Source organism: Mustela erminea, chromosome 15 (genome assembly GCF_009829155.1).
Source record: "Mustela erminea isolate mMusErm1 chromosome 15, mMusErm1.Pri, whole genome shotgun sequence".
Classification (NCBI taxonomy): Eukaryota; Metazoa; Chordata; class Mammalia; order Carnivora; family Mustelidae; genus Mustela; species Mustela erminea.
In genome coordinates, this window is record NC_045628.1 from 55218426 (window position 1) to 55236192 (window position 17767).

The 17767-nt window shown below is 34.1% G+C and overlaps 1 protein-coding gene across 7 annotated transcripts in view; it reads right to left on the bottom strand.

The window, feature by feature from the left end:
* Positions 1 to 5619: 5619 nt before the first annotated feature.
* Positions 5620 to 17767, bottom strand: part of CCDC122 (coiled-coil domain containing 122) — a 32591-nt gene continuing 20443 nt past the window's right edge. For 5 of the 7 annotated variants that reach the window (XM_032314848.1, XM_032314850.1, XM_032314846.1 and 2 more), the window contains one exon: positions 5623 to 6318. In XM_032314848.1, coding sequence (XP_032170739.1) covers positions 6169 to 6318 — 150 coding nt within the window. In that variant the 3' untranslated portion in view covers positions 5623 to 6168. Of the gene's footprint in view, positions 6319 to 17767 lie in introns of all 7 variants that reach the window. The other 2 variants (XM_032314851.1, XM_032314852.1) reach the window with 1 other exon arrangement.

Genomic DNA, 17767 nt, shown 5'->3' on the forward strand with positions numbered 1-17767 from the left:
AGTTCCCTTTCTTCTGTCTTGTTGTTAATGTATAGAAATGCAACGATTTCTGTGCATTGATTTTATATCCTGATACTTTACTGGATTCCTGTATGATTTCTAGGAGTTTTGGTATGGAATCTTTTGGGTTTTCCACATAAAGTATCTTATCATCTGCAAAGAGTGATAGTTTGACTTCTCCTTTGCCAATTTGGATGCCTTTAATTTCTTTTTGTTGTCTGAGTGCTGAGGCTAGGATTTCTAGTACTATGTTGAATAGCAGTGGTGGTGATAATGGACATCCCTGCCGTGTTCCTGATCTTAGTGGGAAAGCTCTCAGTTTTTCCCTATTGTGAATGACATTCGCTGTGGGTTTTTCATAGATGGCTTTGATGATATTGATTGTGCCAGTACCATACACACTGTGAAGAGTTTTGATCAAGAAACTCTATGCCTACACTGTGAAGAGTTTTGATCAAGAAAGGATGCTGTACTTTGTCAAATGTTTTTTCAGTATCTATTGAGAGTATCATATGGTTCTTGTTCTTTCTTTTATTAATGTACTGTATCACAGTGATTGATTTGCAGATGTTGAACCAACTGTGAATCATAGGAATAAATCCCACTTGGTCATGGTGAATAATCCTTTTAATGTACTGATGGATCCTATTGACTAGTATTTTAGTGAGAATTTTTGCATCCATGTTCGTCAAGGATATTGGTTTGTAACTCTCCTTTTTGATGGGGTCTTTGTCTGGTTTTGGGATTAAGGTAATGCTGGCCTCATAAAATGAGTTTGGAAGTTTTCCTTCCATTTCTATTTTTGGAAGAGTTTCAGGAGAATAGGTATTATTAGTTCTTTAAATGTTTGGTAGAATTCCCCCTGGGAAGCCATCTGGTTCTGGGCTCTTGTTTTTTGGGAGATTTTTGATGACAGCTTCAACTTCCTGACTGCATATGGGTCAGGAAGGTTTTCTATTTCTTCCTGGTTTGGTTTTGGTAGTTTATATGTCCCTAGGAATGCATCCATTTCTTCCAGATTGTCTAATTTGCTGGCATATAGTTGCTCATAATATGTTCTTATAATTGTTTGTGTTACTTTAGTGTTGGTTGTGATCTCTTCACTTTCTTTCATGATTTTATTAATTTAGGTTCTTTCTCTTTTCTTTTTGATAAGTCTGGCCAGGAGTTTATCAATCTTATTAATTCTTTCAAAGAAACAGCTCCTAGTTTCATTGATTTGTTCTACCGTTCTTTTGGTTTCTATTTCATTGATTTCTGCTCTGATCTTTATTATTTCTCTTCTCCTGCTGGGTTTAGGTTTTCTTTGCTGTTCTTTCTCTAGCTCCTTTAAATAGGGTTAGGTTGTATACTTGAGATCTTTCTTATTTCTTGAGAAAGGCTTGTATAGCTATATACTGTCCCCTCAGGACTGCCTTTGCTATGTCCCAAAGATTTTGAACAGTTGTGTTTTTTGTGTTTTCATTTTCATTTGTTTCCATGGATTTTTTTCAATTCTTCTTTAATTTACTGGTTGACCCATTCATTCCTTAGTAGGATGCTCTTTAGCCTCCATATACTGGAGTTTTTTCCCAATTTCGTCTTGTGATTGAGTTCTAGTTTCAGAACATTGTGGTCTGAAAATAAACAGGGAGTGATTCCAGTCCTTTGGTACTGGTTGAGACCTGATTTGTGACCTAGGATGTGACCTATTCTGGAGAATGTTCCATGTGCCCAGAGAAGAATGTGTATTCTGTTGTTTTGGGATGGAATGTTCTAAATATATCTGTGATGTCCTTCTGGTCTGGGGTGTCATTTAAGGCCTTTATTTCCTTGTTGATCTTTTGCTTAGATGATCTGTCCATTTCACTAAAGGGGGGGTGTTAAAGTCTCCTCCTATTATTGTATTATTATTGATGTATTTCTTTGATTTTGTTATTAATTGGTTTATATAATTGACTACTCCCATATTAGGGGCATAGATATTTAAAATTGTTAGATCTTCTTGTTGGGCAGACCTTTTAAGTATGATATAGTGTCCTTCCTCATCTCTTATTATAGTCTTTGGCTTAAAATCTAATTTGTCTGATATAAGGATTGTCACTCCAGCTTTCTTTTGATGTCCATTAGCATGATAAATGTTTTTCCATCCTCTCACTTTAAATCTGAGTCTAAATTTTGGGTCTAAAATGAGTGTCTTACAGACAGCATATTGATGGGTCTTGTTTTTTATTTATCCAATCTGATACCCTGTGTCTTGATTGGGGCATTTAGCCCATTTACATTCAGGGAAACTATTGAAAGATACGACTTTAGTGCCATTGTATTGCCTGTAATGTGACTGTTATGGTATATTGTCTGTTCCTTTTTGGTCTATGTTACTTTTAGGCTCTCTCTTTGCTTAGAGGACCCCTTTCAATATTTCCTGTAGGGATGGTTTGGTGTTCACAAATTCTTTTAGTTTTTGTTCATCCTGGAAGCTTTTTATCTTTCCTTCTATTTTCAATGACAGCTTTACTGGATATAGTATTTTTGGCTGCATATTTTTCTCATTTAGTGCTCTGGAAATATCATGCCAGTCCTTTCTGACCTGCCAGTTCTCTGTGCATAGGTCTGCTGCCAATCTAATATTTTTAACATTGTATATTACAGACCTCATGTCCCAAGCTATTTTCAGGATTTTCTCTTTGTCTCAGAGACTTGTAAGTTTTACTATTAGATGACAGGGTGTTGACCTATTTTTATTAATTTTGAGTGGGTTCTCTGTATCTCCTGGCTTTTGATGCCTGTTTCCTTCCTAAAATTAGGGAAGTTCTCCACTATAACCTGCTCCAATATACCTTCTGCCCCCCTTTCTCTTTTTTCTCCTTCTGGGATCCCAGTTATTCTAATATTGTTTCATTTTATGGTATCACTTATCTCTCAAATTCTCCCCTCATAATCCATTAGTTGTTTATCTCTTTTTTTCTCAGTTTCTTTATTGTCCATCATTTGGTCTTCTATATCACTAATTCTCTCTTCTGCCTCATTTATCCTAGCAGCTAGAGCCTCCATTTTTTATTGTATGTCATTATAGTATTTTTGATTTTGTCATAGTTAGATTTTAGTTCTTTTATTTCTCCAGAAAGGGATTCTCTAGTATCTTCTAAGCTTTTTTCAAGCCCAGCTAGTATCTTAATAATCATCATTCTGAACTCTATTGCTGACAGCTTACTAATGTTCATAGTGATTAGGTCCCTGGTAGATGGTACTACCTCTTGTTCTTTTTTTTTTTTTTTTTTTTTTTTTTTGGTGAGGTGAGTTTTTCTTTTTTGTCATTTTGTCCAGAGAAGAATAGATGAATGAGGGAACAATATGCTAAAAGGATAGCGATGACCCCAGAAAAATATACACAAAACAAATCAGAAGAGACCTGAAACCAGGGGGGAAAGAAAGGGAAAAAAATAGACTATGATCAGGCTAGCGAACAGAACAGAGACACACACTAGATTTGGGGTGTAGTCTGTTAGAAGAACTGCCTGTCAAAATTTTAAAGAAAAACTTATATGTATAAAAAAATAAGGGTGGATGTGATGAAAGAATGGAATATGACTGTAAAAATGAAAGTTAAAAATTAAAAAGGATTTTTAAAAAGGAATTGATAAAACAAGGAGTTGGTTAAAAAAAGAAATAAAAACATTTTTAAAAAAGGAGAGAATGTGATCAGGTGGGAGACTAGAACAAAGCCATACAGTAGATATAGAGTATATTTTGGTCTGTTGGGAGAAACTGTATCCCAAAATTTTAAAGAAAAACATATATATACAAAAAAAAATAAGGCTAAATACAGTGAAGGGATAGCATATGATTTAAAAATAAAAATTAAAAAAAAAGATTTTTAAAAAGTAATTGATAAGATGTTGGTTGAAAAGGAAAGAAGAAAAATTTAGGAAATAGAAAAATAAAAAAGAAAACTTTAGAAATTAACTTTGAGAGAGTATAGAATCATGGGGGAAAGGCATGAATTCTATGTGTTGCTTTCTCTTAGTTCTGGGGTTCTACAGTTCTCATTGATCAGTGAGCTTGGTCTTGGCTGTATGTTCTTGCTGATCTTCTGGGGGAGGGGGTCTCTTGCAGTGATTCTCAAATGTCTTTGCCTGAGGCAGAATTGCACCACCCTTGCCAGGGACCAGGATAAGTAATCTGCTTGGGTTTGCTTTCAGTAGTTTTGTTCTCTGAACACTTTCCATATAGGTTTGGAGGAGGAGAATGAAGATGGCAGCCTCCCAATCTCTGGCCAGGAGGAGGTGAGATCCCAGGAGCTGCCCTCTTTAGTGAGCCCTCAGAGAAGAGCAGTCAACCATGCTTGTCTCACTGGTCTCCAGCAGTGTTCCATCCTCACACAGCTTGTGACCAACCGTTTCTATCTCTGGAGCACAGCCCCATTTGGAGTCTCCAAACCCAGCAGATTTCTTCAGTGTGCTTCTGCACAATTACCCCCAGAGGAGGAGGGGAAGTATCCCTTGGATCTGCCACTTGTAGGGTCTCCACTCAAATAGTGGCCCGACTGTGCATTGGATCATGGTTTATGGCAACCCTGAGCTGAGATCCCACTCCATGGCTCTGTATTTGCAACCGGCTTCCCTGCTCCAATACCTGGGAGCTCTGCTGCACTCAGACATCCCCAGTCTTTCTGTGAATCTGAGGTTCCTGAAACCACACTGTCCCAGTGAGGGTTGCACTCTCCACTAAGCCACTAGAGTAACATCCCTCAGTGGGGCAGACTTTTAAAAGTTCTGATTTTGTGCTCTGCTACTCTGTCACTTGCCAAGGAGCCAGCTGGAAGAGCCTTCCTATCTTCCCAAATACCCTGCAGTCTATCTTTCCAAATATTGCCTCAAATTCCCTTCTCCGCACATCCTACCTTGTAGAAAGTGGTAGGTTTTCTATTCATAGGTAGCTGCTATTCTTTTCTTCGATCTCCTGTTGAGTTCATAGGTGCTAAGAGTGGTTTGATAGCTATCTAGCTGAATTCCTTGAATCAGACGAAATTGAGGTCTCCTACTCCTCCACTGTTCCTATTTGTAACTCTATTTCTGAGTTACCTGCCAAAATTGATTGTGTTATAGCAAAGCATTTGAAGTTAGTTATAATAAGCCATGTTAATTCATAATAGGATTATTAATGTTAGACATAGCAAGATTATTAATATCAGGTTCTTTATCAGCTCTCCTCTTACTTAGTTTTAGGCATAAAGAAAGGTGAAAAGAAAATGAACTTGAGATACCTTTTTGATGTTGTTGTTTTGAAAGGATTTAATCTAAAAAGTAAATATTTAAAGACCATTATATTCAATAATATTTTTTCTATTCCTAAAAATTTGATTCAGTGGAGCCAAAAAAAGGAGCACTTGTATCTTAATATGGACAAGTTAAATTTTGAAATGTTGCCATGGACATAGCATATGACTTACAGTGAGAATAAAAATACACGGTAGTCTATATTTATTCACGTTCTTTTTTTTTTTTTAAATTAAGAGCTGGTATTTTCCTTACATGATGTCATAACTTCAGTTTTGTCACAGAATAGTACTAAAGAATAGTACTAAAGACAGAAAATTAAACAAAAAGTTTTATGCCTTGCGACTCTAAAATTGTCTTATTTAATAAGAAAAAATGGTTGCTACCTTCTGAATGAAAGAAAAAAGTAAAATACCTGAAGCATTGAACATATATTATTGTAAATGTCAATATTTATGGACTACTGTGAAGACAGTGGTAAAAAGCAAGTTTTAATAAAAAGTTTGAAACAGAATCATTTAAAATATCTTAACAATTTAAATCATCATAACTTTTTGCATTTCTTTTCTACATTTTTATTTCATATGATAGCGAAGGCAACATGTTTATAAACAGGCATTCATGAGTATAATTATATCTTACATACTGAAAATATTTATACAGAATCTTCTACCAGACTTCTGTCAGCATTCCTATTGTCTATCTACTGTTATCAATTGCAGGTTTGGAAGGCACTATAGCAAAGAGATTAACTGATTCAAAAAAGAGAGAGAGAGAGAATATATTATATGTGTTATTAAGACAGACCTCTCTTAGTAGATGCTGGTTAAGAATCCAAAGAATTTTCCCAACCTTTTGTCCTATCATTTTTGTTGACATAGTCTGTGTTCTACATTGTCCTTTGGCCATGTCAATCTTTCATTCCAATGCGTTTTCTTAGTTCAGCTGCAGTTTTTTCCAGTTGGTGAATGTTCCATTGCCATTGTCTTTTATTTGACTGAATTTTGTTCACCTGACAATGCAAACGCTTAAGAATTGCACCATATCTCTTATGTTGCACCTATTAAAAGAACAGTACACATCAACAGGGCTTGAGAAGGATAAGTAGTAAATAGCCATAAAGGATATTTTGACTTCTTTAAAGAAGAGAACACTTGATTAGAAATTACTTACTGTAAATAATAATGGTAATAAACATCAACAGTAATAATAACTATTCAAAACTTATTACATGTTAGATACTACACTGAGAGCTTTTTAGGCATAATTATATTCTCATAACACCATATGATATAGATGGATATTATTATCTCCATTTTTGTACAAAAAACCCTGAAGATCAAAGAGTTTAAGTAATTCAACCATGGTTTCATAGCTAACAAGTGATCGTATTTGGGATCTGAATTCAAGCAAAGTATCCGTGATGGAATGCCTTCAAGTTATCGAAATAGTTACCAGTTTGGAATAATGGTTTCATTCCCTATATCCAGTGGTTCACTGAAACATAGACCCATCCATCTCAAAGATTCAAAAGATCATGTAGTCATAACAGTAAGTAGAGCAGTATATTTATGCTGAGCTAAGCAAGGCTACACTGGAAAGCAATGAAGCATGGTGGAAAGTGCAAGGTTTTTGTTGTCAGGCCACGAGAAAAGAGAAAGGAAAAAAATTCATGATATTAATGTTATCTATACAAAAAATACTTAATCTTCTTTTTTACAACAGCTTTATTAAGATAAAATTCACATACTATACAATCCATCCTGTAAAGTGGACAATTCAAAATGGGTTTTAGTACATTCACAGAGTTGTACAACTGTTACCACAATCAATTTTTAGAACATATTCATTATGTCAAAAGATAGTATCTGCTAGCAGTGACTTCCCATTCCCATACCCCCACTCTTAGCACTAGAAAATTACTAATCTTTCTCTTTATATAGATTTGCCTATTCTGTATATTTCTTATAAATGATATCATACAGTACCTTTTTTTTGTGACTGTCTTCTTCAATTTAGCATAATCTTTTTAGGGTCTTCCATGTTGTATGTATGTATTAGTACTTCATTCCTTTGCATTGTCAAATAATAGTCCATTATAGAATAATATCAAAATTTATTTACCCAATTCATCAGTTGATGGACATTTGTTTCCAGTTTTTGGCTATTATGAACAATACTGTTATGAACACTTGAACACTCATGTGCAAGTTTTTGTGTGAATTTACGTTTTCACTACTCTAGAGTCTATACTGAAGAACAGAAGTGAGGGATCATTTGGTAATTCTGTGTTCAACCACTTGAGCAATTGCCAGCCTGTTTTCCACAGCGACTGTACCATTTTTACATTCCCATGATTCCTGTGTATGGGTTCAAATTTCTCTATATCTTGAATCTTCTCTTTGCTTTTCCCCCAGCAAAGGTTACTCCCGCTCTGTTTCCAAGCTCCTCCCTCAGCACAGTTTCTTTACCTTTACTATGCCACGGGTTCTTTCAACTGTATGATAAATACTATGGACTCCTTAGGATAATGTTTTTAGTACATAAAATAAAACAGTCATGATTACCAAGGAAATAAGTTATATTGAAACAACTCTGCAGCAGTAGTAGGGGAACAGGGACCAAGACACTAAGTATTCCAAAGTACTACTATAAAAATGAAGTGAAAACTTATCAACAAAAATATTCACATAAGTTCCTATAAACTTTATGCCTTTTTAAATGTCCAATTTTTGTTAATTCTGTGAATTCAGATAATTCGTTGAAATTGGTGGAATTAGGCCTGCTAATATGTTGGCAAAATAAAAAAATGACTTGAAAATGATTAGAAATAAATTAGAATAAACTGAAACATCGTATTAGATATGAAGCTGGTTCAAAAGAAGATTTTTTAAACATTGAATATATTTCTATATTAAAAATATATATCCACTATACATAATATATTTATATATAATATATATTCATTGGTGTATCCAATAGAATATATATCCAATAGAAGAGGGAGAGTATAGTCACTAAATATGTCCATACTCCTGTTCATAGAATATATTAATAGAAATAAAATAACTAAAACAAATTTTTGGTTAATCAAAAGCTTTGGTCAGTTGCATAGTAGCATTCTTCTAAAATTATTCTTCAATAGTTAAGCTATGAAACTAACACAGAATAGATCAGAGTAGAGCTGTGCAAAGTCCCTTAGGGGAAATCCAGATCATCAGTCATAGCTAGATGTCACAGAAGATTTTAATACTTCTAAAGAAAGAATATATCTTTAGAAGAGGTTTTGTAGAGAATGTAGTATATATATAGAAAGGTGAAGGAGTCATACGCTGGTAGGGATTATTTATCTGAGAAGTATAACTCTGTTATGGAGATTGGCTCTTTGAGCACCCAGAGCCAGAGGCCAAGAAGAGTCAAACTCAGATAACAGCTTTGATTTCCATGCTCACTAACTAAACTTGAAATAACTTGGCTTCCAATGTAGGTAGTTTCCTTATAGGAAGAAGAAGCACTAATGACTGATATTTATCTGGTTTCCTTTAGAGTTTTATTATTATAAACTAATAAACTGATACTTGAGCTTTATATGTCAGTTTCTTGTGGACTGTACTAACATCTCTCCATATTTACCAAACGCTGGGATACTAACAAGAATAACTTTCTAAGTTTCCAAGGCTAAAAGGCAGTTTTGATCAAGAAGTGACTATTTTTTTTTTCACATGCCAATATTTCATTTATCTTATTTTATTTTAATTCTGGTTAACATATAGAATTATATTAGTTCCATGTGTATAATGTAGTGATTCAACAATTTCATACATCACCCAGTGCTCATCACACCACAGGTACACTCCTTAATTCCCATCACCTCTTGCCCCTATCCTGCCACCCACCTCCCCTCTGGTAACTTACTGGAATTTAAATAAAAACTTGAAACTAAACAAACAAAAAACTCCAAACACAACAACCAAATAAAACATCACACACACACAGACACCACCACCACCAAATGCACAAAGGAAAAAAAAAAAAAAAAAGAAAGAGTGAGGGACCAGACATGACTTTATAAAGGCCAAGTTTGTCTTGTGAGCCTTCTTGAAAGACAAGCATTTGTTCAGCCTCTACTGGTAATGTTCAGACTTTGAATATCTGTTTGAATATCAAGTCTGAGTATCAAACTTGGATATCTGTAGGCACTAAGAATGTAAATGGTTCTGTATAGAACTGAACTTTTTGCCTCTAGGAAGTGGATGGGCTACCACTCTCCTTAGTTACCGTGGCTGGCGAGGCAGAAATAAGAACAATAGTGAAGGAGGGGTGGGGCCAGCAAAACACAGTGGCAAAAAGAAAACAAGGCCCTATAAAAGCCAAATCTGACCTCATCAATGCTTTTTTCTGTGTTCCATCCACTCCAGCCACCCTGTTCTTCTATTCTCTGAGCCAAGGTATGTTCCATCTTAAGACCTTTACACTTGCTTTTTCTTTTTCCTGGAAATCTCATCCTCAGATCTGCATGCCTTGCTCCTTCACTTTTAGGATTTTGCTGAAAGAGTCCTTCTCAGTAATGCTTTTGATGGCTGCAAGATCTAATATTTCATCTTCCCTTTCCCTGCAGTACAGGTATTACATATTCCCTTCTCTGTTCCATTTTTTTTCTTTTGTCCTTAACACTATCCTTAGCTAATAGGTCTTACTTACATATCTTTTTTGTCTGTCTCTCCAGCTAGAATGCAAGTTCATAAAGACATATATTAGAAAGTGTTTTGTGAAGAATGTAACACGTGCATAGGAAAGTGAAGGAATCATGTGTTTTTTTATTCACCACTCCATTATCAGAGCCTAAAGAGTAATTAATTAGCACATAGTATGAGCACAATAAATATGTTGAATAAATTACTGAAGAAATATGTGAATAAAATGAGACAGCTTTTGGAAATCAAATGATGGCTACCCTACTTTGAGAAGAATGTTATATAAAATATATTGCTAAATTCTGTATTGTTCAGAATGTAACAAAGACTCATAAAATGCCATTGTTTTACCATGGAGAAAATGCTCCACTTGGAGATCACTGTTCGTCATTTGAACATGTCATATAACTTCTCTTTTAGTTATTTAATCTAAAAAGTGTGGTTAAATATATTTGTGGAACTATAAAAACACATATTTTTAAGGCACTACTTCAGCTACAACTCCCAACTTTTCAAATGTTTTCATCATCAATAAATACAAATATTTTCCTTTTAAAAAAGTTTTTATTTATTTATTTAGGAGAGAGAGAGCATGAGCCAGGGATAGTGGGGTAGTGGCAGAAGGAGAGGGAGAAGCAGACTCCCCGCTGAGCAGGGAGACTGAGGCAGGGTTATATCCCATGACCCCAACAATCATGACTTGAGCTGAAGGCAGATGCTTAACCAACTGAGCCACCCAGGCACCCCTAACTTCAATTATTTTCCAATTCTTGTGATTTTTTTTCCACTCATGGGTTATTTAGCATTATAATGCCCAAGTTTAAAATGTTTATGTATTTTGTAGCTATCTTACGGTTATTGATTTCTAATTGAATTCTGCTGTGACTGAGAGCTTCAGATTGTTTTCAATTTATCATCTAGTGTATTGTTTATCTTGGTGAATGTTCCATTTGCACTTGAAAATAACATAAAATGAATAGTTGTCAGTTGGACTATTTTATAAATATTAGATTAAGTTAGTAGGTAAGTTGTTCAAATTTTCTACGTACTTACTGATTTTCTCTACTGTTCTAGCAATAATTCCAAAAGTTATTAAAATCTTCAATATGATTGTAGATTTGTCTCTTTTTATTTTTAGTTCTGTCAGTTTTTCTTATGTATTTTGAAATTCTGATTAGGTGAATTCACATTTATTCCCTTTTCATTAATTGACTCTAGCTTAGTAGTCTGTACTCTGAAATCTACTTGATATTAATAAAACCAAAGCCAGCTTTCTTTTTTTTTAAGTTTTTATTTTATTTTGTTGATATACAGTGTTATAATTAGTTTCAGATGGACAATATGGTGGACAATATGGTGATTCAACACTTCCTGTGTTGTATGTCATCCTGTGCTCTTTATCTGCTTCACTCCTACCCCCACCCAGCTCTCCTCTGATAACCATCAGTTTGTTGTATGTAATTAGGAGTCAGTTTCTTGATTTCTCTTTCCTCTTTCTCTCCTTTCCCTTTGCTTGTTTTGTTTCTTAAATTCCACATATAAGTGAAATCATATGGTATTTGTCTTTCTCTGGCTAATTTTGCTTAGAATACTCTCTAGCACCATCTGTGTCATTGCAAACTGCAAGATTTCATTCTTTTTTTACAGCTGAATAATATTCCATTATATATATGTATGTATATGTACATATTTATGTATATGTATGTATACCATTTCTTTATTAATTGATGGACAATTGGGCTGCTTCCATATAGCTATTATAAATAATGCTGCTATAAACATAGGGGTGTATGTATCCCTTTGAATTAGTGTTTTTGTATTCTTTAGGTAAACACCCAGTAGTGTGATAGCTGGATCATAGGGTAGCTCTATTTTTAAGGAATCTTGAAATCTCTTTTGAGGAACCACCATATTCCACTGAGGTTGCACCTCATTCCACTGTGGTTGCACCAGTTTGGATTCCCAACAAGAGTGCACAAGGGTTCCTTTTTCTCCACATCCTCATCAACACCTGTTGTTTCTTTTGATGTTGATTTTAGCCATTCTGACAGGTGTTCAGTGATATCTGATCATAGTTTTGATTTGCATTTCTCTGAGGATAAGTGATGATGAGTATCTTTTCATGTCTATTGGCCATCCGTATGTCTTCTCTGGAGAAATGTCTGTTCATATCTTTTGCCCATTCTAAAATTGAATTATTTGGGTTTGGGGTGTTGAGATTTATAAGTTTTAAAAAAATATTTTTTATTTTTATTTTTATTTTTATTTTTTATATAATTTATATATATATTATTTATATTTTTATTTATATTTTTGAGTACTAGTCCTTTATTGGGTATGTCATTTGCAAATATCTTTTCCCAGTCTGTAGGTTGCCTTTTAGTTTTGTTGATTGTTTCCTTTACTGTGCAGAAGCATTTTATTTTGATGTAGTACCAATAGTTTATTTTTAGTTTTGTTTCCCTTGCTTCAGGAGACTTAACTGGAAAAATGTTGCTGTGGCCAATATCAAAGAAATTATTGCCTGTGTTCACTTCTTGTATTTTTGTGGTTTCAGGTTTCATAGTGGGATCTTTTGTCCGTTCTGAGTTCATTTTTGTGTATGGTGTTAAGAAAGTGGTCCAGTTTCATTCTTTTGCATGCAGCTGCCCAGTTTTCCCAGTATCATTTGTTGAAAAGACTGTCTTTTTCCCATTGCATAATCTTGCCTCCTTTTTGATGATTAATTGACCTTATAATTGTGGGTTTGTTTCTGGGCTTTCTATTCTGTTCTATTGACTTATGTGTCTATTTTTGTCCAGGGTCATACTGTTTTGTTTCCTAAGGTTTGTAATATAACTTGAAGTTGGACTGTAATACCTCTACTTTTGTTTTTTGCTTTCAAGATTGCTTTGGCTATTCAAGGTCTTTTGTGGTCCCACAGATTTTTAGGATTGTTTGTTTTAGTTCTGTGAAAAATGCTGTTGATAGAGATTGCATTAAATCTGTAGATTGCTCTGGGTTGTATAGACATTAAAACAATATTTGTTCTTCCAACCCATGAGCATGGAATGTCTTTCCATTTATTTGTGTCATCTTCACTTTCTTTCATCAGTGTTTTATAGTTTTCAGAATAAAGGTTTTTCACCTCTTTGGTTAAGTTTACTCCTAGATATTTTATTATTTTTGGTGGAATTATAAATGGGATTAATTTCTCTTTCTGCTGCTTCATTATCAGTGTATAGAAATGCAACAAATTTCTATATATTATTTTTTTTTATCCTGTGATCTTACTGAATTCATTTATCAGTTCTAACAGTTTTTTGGTGGAATCTTTAGGGTTTTCTATGTATGTAGTGCATATAATGTCAGGTCATATGCAAATAGTGAAAGGTTTACTTCTTCCTTACCAATTTGGATGCCTTTTATTTCTTTCTCTTGTCTGATTGCTGTGGCTAGGAGTTCCACTACATATTGAATGAAAGTGGTCAGAGTAGACAACCTTGTCTTGTTTTTGATCTTAGGGGAAAAGCTCTGTTTTCCACCATTGAATACGATGTTGACTATCGGTTTTTCATATATGGCCTTTATTATGTTGAGGTATGTTCCCTATAAATCTACTTTGTTGAGGGTTTTTATTATGAAAGGATGTTGTACTTCATTTAATGTTTTTTCTGCATCTATTGAAATGATCATATGGTTTTTATCCTTTCTCTTATTTTTTTTATCCTTCCTCTCATTGATGTGATGCATCATGTTGATTGATTTTTGAATACTGAACCATCCTTATATTCTGGAAATAAATCCCACTTGATAATGGTGAATGATTTTTTAATGTATTTTTGGATTCAGTTTGCTAATATTGCTGAGGATTTTTGCATCTATATTCATCAGAGATATTAACCTGTGGTTATTCTTTTTTTTCCTGTGTTTTTATCTGGTTTTGGTATCAGGGTAATTCTGGTCTCATAGAATGAATTTGGAAGTTCCCTTCCTCTTCTATTTTTTGGGAAAGTTTGAGATGAGCAGATATCAACTTTTCTTTACATGTTTGGTAGAATTCATCTGTGAAGCCACGTGGTTCTGGACTTTCATTTGTTGGGAGTTTTTTGATTACTGATTTAATTTCATTGTTCTTAATCAGTCTGTCCATATTTCCTTTCAGTTTTAAGAACTTTAGTTTTTCTTGTAGTACAAGTCTACTGGAAGCAAAGCTCATCAGCTCTGATTTAACTGAATTAAATGTTTCACCCTCATTTAAAAACAATTTCATTAGATAATAGATCTTATAGGGAATTCTTGCTTGACCTTTCTTCTTGTACCAGCAATTTAATGATGCCTTCCATTTGCATTGGCCTCTATGTCTATGCTTTTAAAAACTCAATAATCAATTATAGCAAGGTTTCAAATTATAGAATGTTACAAAAGTTACAAAAGTCAATCATTTTCCTATATGCCAGTAATGAACAAGTAGAATTTGAAATGAAAAAAACTTAGCATTTACATTAGCATCTGCCCCCAGATGAAGTACTTACATATAAATCTAACAAAACACGTATAAGATTTATATAAGTTAAACTACAAAACCCTGACGAAAGAAATGAAAGAATAAACACACAAAGAGATAGTCCATGTTCATGGATAGGAAGACTCAATATAACCAATATGTCAGTTCTTCCCAGCTTTATCTGTAAAGTCAATGCAAATCCAATCAAAACCTCAGCAAGTTTTTTACAAATATCAATAAACTGATTCTAATGTTTACATGACAAGGCAAAAGACCCAGGATGGCTGACACTGAAAACTGATACTATCCAACTTCAAACTTTACTGTAAAGTTGTGGTAATCAAGACAGTGTGGTACTGGTAAAAGAACAGCAGATAGATCAGTGTAACAGAATGGAGAGCCCAGAGATAGACCCACATAAAAATAGTCAACAGATCTTTGACAAAGAAACAAAGGTAATATAGTGAAGCAAAGACAGTTGCACAGAAACAATTGGTCATCCACATGCAGAAACATAAATCTAGACAAAGACTTTATATCCTTCACAATAATTAACTCAAAGTAAATGACAGACCTAAACATAAAATGCAAAAACTCTTAAAAAGATAATTTAGGAAAAAAACCAGATGATCTTGGGTATGAGTGATGACTTTACGATACAACACCAAAGGCATAAGCCATGAAATAAATAACTGATAGGCTGGACTTCATTAAAATTAAAAACCTTGCTCTGTAAAAGACACTATCACAAAAGAATGATAAGAGAGGCCACAGACTGGGAGAAAAGGTTTTAAAAAGACACATCTGACAAATGACTTCATTCAAATATACAAAGAACTCTTGAAAATCAACACCAATAACAAAAATCAGATTTTAAAATGTGCCAAAGACCTTAAGGGACACCTCACTAAAGATGATAGACAGGGGGGTGCCTGGGTGGCTCAGTTGGTTAAGCATCTGCCTTCAGCTCAGGTCATGATCTTGGGATCCTGGAATGGAGCCTCACATTGGGCTCCCTGCTAGGCACTAAGCCTGCTTGTCCCTCTCTCTCTCCCTCTGACCCTCATCCCACTTTGTGCTTTCTCTGTCTCTCTCTAAAATAAATAAAAATATTTTTAAAAAATATGAGAGATGATAAATAGCATATGAAAATATGTACCACATGATGTTATCAGGGAAATGAAAATTAAACAAAATTAATAAGATACCACTACATACCTATTATAATGGCCCAGATCTGAAACCCTAAAACACCAGATGCTGGTAAGGATATGAAGCAACAGGAGCTTTCATTCAATGCTGGTGAAAATGCAAAATGGTACAGCCTCTTTGGAAGACAGTTCAGTGGTTTCTAAGAAAACTGAACACACCTTTGATAGACAACCCAAGAATTTCACTCCTTGGTATTTAGCCAAAGGATTTGCAAACTTATGTCCACATAAAAACATGCACGTAGATGTTTATAGACGCTTTATCCATAATTGTCAAAACTTGAAAGCAACCAAGATATCCTTTACTATGTGAATGGATAAATAAATTGGTGTTCCCAGACAAGGGAATATTATTTGGGGGCACACACACACACACACACACACACACACACACACACACACACAAGATGTCTATCAAGGCATGAAAACATATGGAAAAACCTTAATTGTACTTTACTAAGTTAAAGAAAGCCAATCTAAAAAGTACAAGGTGTATGATTCCAACTACATGTCATTTTGTAAAAAGCAAAATTAAATAAAAATCTTGGTGGTTGACAGGGTTATTAAGGAGGTAGGGATGGAAGGCAGAGCACTGAGGATTTGGGGGGCAGTGAAACTCTTCTGTATGATACTATATTATGCGTACATATCTTTACATTTGTCAAAAACCATAAAAAGTACAAAGAATGAATCTTAATGTAAACTCCAGACTCTGGGTGATAAGGATGCTTCAAGGTAGGTCCACAGTTATAATAAATGTATCATACTAGTTGGGGATATTGATAATGTGAGAGGCTGTGGGCAGGAGCAAGAGGTAAGGGAATTGTCTATACTTTCTGCTCAATTTTGCTATGAAGCTAAAACTGTTCCAAAAATAAAGTCTATTTAAAAAAATCAATTATATTCTTATCACTGTTCTTATGTATTTAGAGTGTTTTTTTTTTCCTAGCTGCTTTTAAGGCTTTTTCTTTGTATTTGGTTTTCAGTAGCTTGACTATAATTTACTTTTATACTCAGGGTTTGCTACGTTTCTTGAATCTATGTGTTATTTTTTTAGTCAAGTTTGGAACATTTATGGGCAATATTTTTTCAAATACTTTTCTGTTCCCTTTTCTCTTTCTGCTCTCCTTCTGGGACTCTGATTACCAATATGTCACATTTCTTAACCTGGTTCCACAGGTTATTTAGGCTCTGTGCATTTCTTCAAAATTTTTATTTTTCTCTATATGTTTACTTTGATGATTTCTACTGAACTGTCTTTAAGTTCAAGAAAGAGCATATCTTCTGTTATGTATAACCTGTTGTTAACTTCACCCAATAAATTTCTTTCAACATTTTTTTCAATTCTAAGATTTCCATTTTTTTAAATGACTAAAATTCTCTCTTTTTACCCATTTATCCACCTTTTTTTCTGTAGAATATTTAATATATGTATCATAATTTTCAAACAACTTCTGAGTCAACTGTGATTCTGTTTTTATTGATTATTCTGTTAGTTATGGGTAATACATTTCTATTTATTCACATGTCTAAGAATGTTTCATTATTAACTGAATGCTGTATATATATTGTAAACTCTGGATTCCATTATTTACCTCTGAAGTATTGAAATTTGTTCAAATAATCAGGTAAGTTTCTGATAGAGCATACTGATCCTGTGAGACCTTATTTAATATTTTTGTTAGAGTGTCTATTTCAGTTTTGTCCTTAAGTCTAGGCCTTGCTCTTAGTCTGGCTTTTAAATCAAAGACATTCTCAGTTCTGAGTGTGATCTTTATTCCTAAGGTGTGGCAGTAGAGAGGTGTTGGCAGATGCTGTAGTGGGCAGATGCTGAAATTCCAGCATTCTTGCTCCTTGGAATTTTATCCCCCACACATGTTCAGCTCAGGTTAAAACCATGAATTTGAAGGGAACAAATATGGAACATGGAGGCTACCAAAAAGGTCAAATTTAATATTTATTCAATCAGCCTCATGAGGAGGAGGATAAAGATCCATAAAACAGTATGAAGTGATTTCAAATTAAGATGATATTATTATTAGTCATAATATTGGTAGTAGTAATAGAAGTAGTTTGGTGGTGGTGATAATTATTAGAAGAACATATTAAAAATTGGAA